General features: G+C 42.8%; 1 protein-coding gene across 3 annotated transcripts in view; it reads right to left on the bottom strand.

The window, feature by feature from the left end:
• The window catches only part of atxn7l1 (ataxin 7-like 1), a 28,699-nt gene continuing 22,573 nt past the window's right edge, over positions 1 to 6,126 (bottom strand). For all 3 annotated transcript variants that reach the window (XM_070992260.1, XM_070992259.1, XM_070992258.1), the window contains 3 exons: positions 5,503 to 6,036; positions 4,704 to 4,956; positions 1 to 4,158 (listed from right to left, as the gene is read on the bottom strand). In XM_070992260.1, coding sequence (XP_070848361.1) covers positions 4,141 to 4,158; positions 4,704 to 4,956; positions 5,503 to 6,036 — 805 coding nt within the window. In that variant the 3' untranslated portion in view covers positions 1 to 4,140. The remainder of the gene's footprint in view (positions 4,159 to 4,703; positions 4,957 to 5,502; positions 6,037 to 6,126) is intronic.

The raw sequence follows: 6,126 nt of genomic DNA, 5'->3' as shown, positions 1-6,126 counted from the left end.
CAAAATGCAAGCACAAAAGATATAATTGAAGCTCCTTTGTGAAACACTGACAGCCACAGAATACTTCTCCAGCAACACAAAAATATCATGTGAGAACACCCGACAGATCGTTGCAATAGTGACAAGTCAAATTTACAAAACAAACATTCATCATCAGCTGGACTTTCCTTCCAATTCAAGAGCTGCATCTCCGATTTACAAATAACACAACATCCACTTTCAATCATTTAATAAAAGCTTGGATATAAGATATTTTTTTGCTTTCTTTTTTCTTTTTTCTACAGCAAGTGTTCAGTTGTTTTGATGGGAAATCCATTTTCTGATCAAACTGCGGTGAGAATGAATACGCCCGCGACTCTTTCAAGGTATTTTTCAGACATTCAACATTCACCGACAGTTTGGATCAGATACAACAAACGACAACAGTGCGCTGGTTTATGGGCCAACTCACCACGAATATACTCTTCATCTTCTTTTACTGTAGTTGCCAGAAACACATTTACAAATATATATAGATTTTTTTTTTCATATCTCAAATATTTATATAAATAGAAGTTGATTAAAGATCTGGGCATTAAGACAAAGTGCAAAAAAAGGAAGAGGAAGGGTTGACAAAAAAAAAAAAAGTTAATACCTCCATAAAATTCAACAGCAAATAATATAGAACTGCTCTGAAATCAACATCCATGAGCCTTTGTCTTAATTTAAGCTGCAACAGACTGGAAATTTCCATTACTATAAACACTAAGTCAGGGTGGCATTTCCCAAAAACATCTTAGCACTATGACTGCCATCTTCGATCTGTAGATACACGTGAGAAGAGCAGGTAAAAAGGTCTTGGATGAACACACATTCCCACCTCATTTTCAGGCATTAAACTAATAGAAAATATCTACATAATAGTACATCTGTTGGTATGTTGTGTTGAACGGAGGAAAAGAGAAAAGGTCTGTTTTGTAGCTGTTGGCATATTACCGGGTTAACTGATAAAACACGTGTATCTACAGGAAAATAAAGACCAAGCTGGAATCATAAAAACTGATCTCAGAGCTATTAGACCATCTCACGCACTGATGAATAAAGTGTCATCATGGGAAGCACTTGGGGAAAAGCACAACACAAATACGACTGATTATGTACAATTCATTCATCATTAGTGCTTAGATGCTTTTGAGACAAAAGAATAAAAATAACAAGAGGAAAAAAAAAAAAACCCCAAAAATTCTCTTATTTCCACTGAAGCAGTTGACAAGTACCAGGTGGGAGTGTCGCTCACAGCTTCGCTCTGCCATCAAACAAATCAAAATGCTTTCAGTGACTCTAGCTTCATCAGCGACGCGAGATGACGAGACGCGGTACTTTTCAGACATTTTGAGGCCTTGCGCCATTTGTTTTGTGGCACATTATGGCATCTGTGATAACAATTTCAAGTAAGGAAATCACCTTGCATTTCATGAATTTAACATTTGTCTTGCGCTGACACAATATGGTATCAGTTACATCAGTTAACTCCAATCATGTGTAACGTGTCACTCTGGAGGTTGTCCCATACAAAATACACTCGCAGGCTTTAATCGTGAATTTTCCCTCTAAACTTCAGCGTACGCTCTTCAATCAGGGCTTGTTTTGGACACCTGATGCTGTGTGTGTGCGCATCTTGCAGATTTTTTAAAGGACATCACAGGCTCACAGGAATGGCTGTGCTGCATTTTCAGTGCAGTGAACTACTTGAGCCATCAGAGAAGAACTGAAAGTATGAAGTGAAGGCATTTTGACCTGGCTTTGATTTCACACGACCAATTCCAATCGCACTGAGACTAGACCAATCAGCCTGGGAAGATAAAAACAGCTTATAGCTCTAGTCTTGAACATTGGAAGAAGAATGAAAAAGGGTGGAACCACAGGCAAACAGGAAGCTGGGGCCCTTTATATGAAAATACTAACCAGGGCCTGGTTTCACAAACATCGACCTGCGTTCATTAGCGTGAGCCAAACCAACCAACCAAGATATATTGGTATTGAAACACAACAGTCAACAGACATTTTCAACGATCACCTCTTCAGTTTGATGACATCTGAAGTCTTGACAAAGTGGTGAATGAGATTTTATAGCAGAGGTCAAGCGATGGCACGAGCCACCGACACAGCAACTGAGGCGACTCATCTGCTGATGAGGGCTGTCGCTCTGACTCAATTGCAAACTACATACTACCTCCGTGCAGGTTTTCAGTGTTGTGCGTTCACACTGGAAAAGTGTGACTCAAAGTGGACTGAAGAAAGCCAGCAGGCATACTGAAAGCAAAAACAAGCTGCTCATTGCTGAAAAAAACCTACAGAAATTGCGGGCAATGACGAGACAGCTGCAGAATGAACTAGAAAAACAAAGAAAATCATTATTAAATCTTTGGAAAAAAACATTTTGCTATCTTGCTTTCCTGCTTGCTTTGTGAAGTTGGATTGGCAGTAGCCTCATAAAGTTGCAGTTTGACTGCAACGACAGACTGACATTTGTGCGGCCATATATTGTATCACTTCCTGTTTGATGAAAACTATTAACTCAACTTGTTTGAAACAAGCTGCTGGCACCAAATTCGAGTAGGCGTCAATGAGGATTAGCAAATGATCACTTTGTGTTGGAGTTAAGATATTTTTTCAGGTCACATAATTAGCCAGACGTTACTAGAAGTAGTTAGTGGGACTAAAATACTGTCATTTTTAGAACTGACCACAGGCTGTTGTTAAATTGGAAATGACATACGCAGCAGCCACAGTCCAAGTTCACATTTGGCTGCTTGAGTATCAATTAGAATACATTTAAAAACTTGCTAATGAACACAATCTTGAAAGATTTGAGAAACCAGGCCTATATCATCAATATCATTAAACACAGACCAAGTCGGAGGGCAAAAACACTCTCTCGCTGTAGCAGGGGAAATTATTAATAAATACAAAAATAATAACAGATATGTACACATTTTCAACAATATGAACTCCTCATAATACTTTCAACATTTCTTCAGAATGCCATAGAAATTATTTTTTGCTCAAAATGTCTCTGTAGCTCAAACCTCGACGGTCAGTTAGAAAATCATTTAAGAACGATAAATTATTATACAAAAAAAGAAAAAAAATAAAGAGATCCAACACCGTAGTAATAATTCCTTTTTGGATGCAAGTCCTGACAAACAGACGGGAGTTTGTGTTTCTTGCAACATTTAAAAGCACAACGAAGAAGAAAACAATCTGAAATCGGATATCTTCCTATGCTGAAACACAATGCACAATGCGTCGTTGGTAACACACTTTTTTCCCCCCTTCCCTCGTGTGAACGGGTCCTCGTGTGGCACTGCTGGAGTCAGTGAGGAGGGAAGCAACGGAAAGCGAGGGCAGTAAGTGCACTTTGAACACGGGCATGCTGGGGTGGAGGAGGCGAGAGGAAAAAAGTTATAAAGATGTAGACAAAAGTTGTTTGATATGAAGAAAGATGGACAGAAATATAGAAAAAGGATGAGGCTGAAAGAGGAGAAAAAGCTGGATAAAACCCAACTACAGCTGCTGTTGTCTCTTCCATCTTTGAGGAAAAGCTGAAATCAAGAGAAAGGGGAGAAAAAGGGGGGTAATGGATGGCGGAACAGCTGAAGGCTGAGTCCTACAGTAGTCGTGTCAGTAGGTCCTTCAACCATCTAACTCCAAGACACAATCACTCTTCCCCTGTCAGCTGACCACACAGCAACCAGGAAACAACATAAACTCTGGTTGGTTCCAAAAACTTGTCCCCCCAAAAGCTGTACAGTGGCGGTTTTATGAACTGCCTTTGAGGCAAATTCCCTTTTCAGAGGGCGAGTGTTTGGATTCCACCGCCTTGTTCCGAACAGGCACGCGCCCACAGTGATGCACGGCAGCTTTCCACCAAAAGGCTCCATGAATCGAGGCGGAGGGTCGGAAGTGACTGCCAGCCAACTGTGTGGGCTCCAGAGTCACAGCGGGTGGAACTGAACGGTCATTGGGTAAATAGGGGTGACATCGGCGAGACGAAGCCGCCTGATTGGTGCCGTCAGTGGAAGAGTGGTGAGGTCAAAGGTCACAAACGGTGGTGGCCTGCACAGCTGCCCAACATTCAGTCTGGGAAACGGGTTTCTGTCAGTGATGTAACTTGGCCTGTAGGGAGAGGGAGACAGAGGCTTATTCATTTTAATCTATTATGGATTCAATAATGAGTTTTTTAATGTTTGTAAAGCAACTTCTAACACTTTGAAAAAGACAGATACATTTTAATTTTTAATTGGAACAAAGCTTGAGAGATACTGCACTCATGCATGTGAATGTGCTTGTTCATAGCAGTGATTCATTATTTCATGTTGTGATTAACTTTGCCTTTTTGTTTCAGATGTCAGGTACACATTTTCATTTTTTCAGGTTTTCTTAGAGAACTGACAATGTTACAGAATTCCAGTTTGTACATTTCTTTTGTAGCGCTGTGATTTTAGCATTAGATCGGTTATGACCTTATTAACCTTGGCATCCATGGATGCTGCTAGTACTGCTAGGTCACGGCTGGGTCATGCAAGTCAGCCATCTCCATGCCAACTGGGCAAACTCCAGAGCTTATGAGATGTTTAAAAACTCATTGGAGCACACCATATCATACGCATCGATATCCCCAGTAGTGTATAATACAGAGACTGTCTGTATGTAACACCAACCTGTCTCGGGGACTCGGGCCCCGAAGCCAGTATCCCTCCACTGTCGCTCCCATTCCCAAAGAGGCTCTCCAACCTGCCCGGCCTGCTCAGCTTGCTGCCCTTCCCTCTGTAAGAGCTGGGACTCCTTCTCTTCCTCCCCTCTGCTCCACCCCCATAAGCCAAGGGTCCAGAGGGGGGAGCCAGGGGCTGGTGGGGGGCAGAGGGAGGCTCCCGGTTGGGCGAGTACGATATACTGGTCGTGCCAAGTTCACGACTGGAGCAGACCAGAAGAGGAGGGAAAATTGCCATTAATGATATACAATGAGCTCCAGTTTGAACGATCATTGGACAGTAGGATCTATTTGAAATGGTGTGAAATCATCTGAGCAGTTTTACAGTGCTGTGTATTTTAGAGGAAAGCCAAACACCTGTCATCATCGCCTCTGCACTGCTGGCACCGTCCTCTCTATTTACACACTGCTCTACTTTTAATAAATCTCCCTCTCATGTGTTTCTCTACGTACGATGTCGTGCTGAGCTGAGCCATTGTGTTTGCAGCCCTGGCGACGATCAAAATTTCCTTTGTTAGCCCGATTAAGACAATAGCATTTAATCTGAGGGCACATTTAGCTGATGCTTTTGTTTCGAAGGACTTCTAATGAGTGAACAGATCCTCCCCAGCACCTTCTCAAGAACACAAACTTCAGAGGAAACTGTCACCTTCTGGAAAACAGTGAATCTTTAATCGTCAAATTCAATCCTTCATACATAGATCAAAATAACACAAGTTTCTGTAAATTTGAAAAAGCCCTGTACCCACCTGTTCTGTGAGTTGTGGCTTTGAGACCCGTCAGCTCTGGACAGCCAGTCCTCTCCACCGCTCCAAAGCCCGTTTCCCCCATGCCCAAGTCCCATTTTCCTGGCAGGGGTTGCCGCTGTCCCCCCTGAACCTTGTAACGTTGGATGATAGCTGCTGCCGTTCCTCTTGTGATTATCCACAGTCGGAAACAAGGAAGAAGAAAAAGATGAGGAGGAGGAGGAGGAGTAGGAAGAGTTTTTTCTCTTCTTATATCCCACTACTGAGTCCTCCATGTCTTTGGATGGGCGACTGGCTTTATGCGTGCTGTTACGGGCTTTACCCAGTGCGGAAACTGGGACGACGAGCTGTGCAGCGTCTCGAATGCTGAACACCCCGGCCATGGATGCGGACTGAGGAAATGTGGCAGTGTAGGAAAGGGAGTTGGAGGGGGAGGAGAGGAGAGGAGAAGCGACAGAGGTGGGAGAGGGAGTCTGTTGTGAAGTGACGGGGGAGGTACCAGAGGAGGAGACGCTCTCGGAAGCCAGAGGCACCTTCCTGAAACAGGAAGAAGATCTTTAAAGTGAGAAACGCACCAACAGAAACAGCTGACTGAATAGAGACAGAGAACTTAAACTTAAGCACTAA

This window comes from Chaetodon trifascialis, chromosome 22 (genome assembly GCF_039877785.1).
Source record: "Chaetodon trifascialis isolate fChaTrf1 chromosome 22, fChaTrf1.hap1, whole genome shotgun sequence".
NCBI lineage: Eukaryota > Metazoa > Chordata > Actinopteri > Chaetodontiformes > Chaetodontidae > Chaetodon > Chaetodon trifascialis.
The sequence above is the reverse complement of the archived record's forward strand: the minus strand, read 5'-3'. Positions and strand labels throughout refer to the sequence as shown.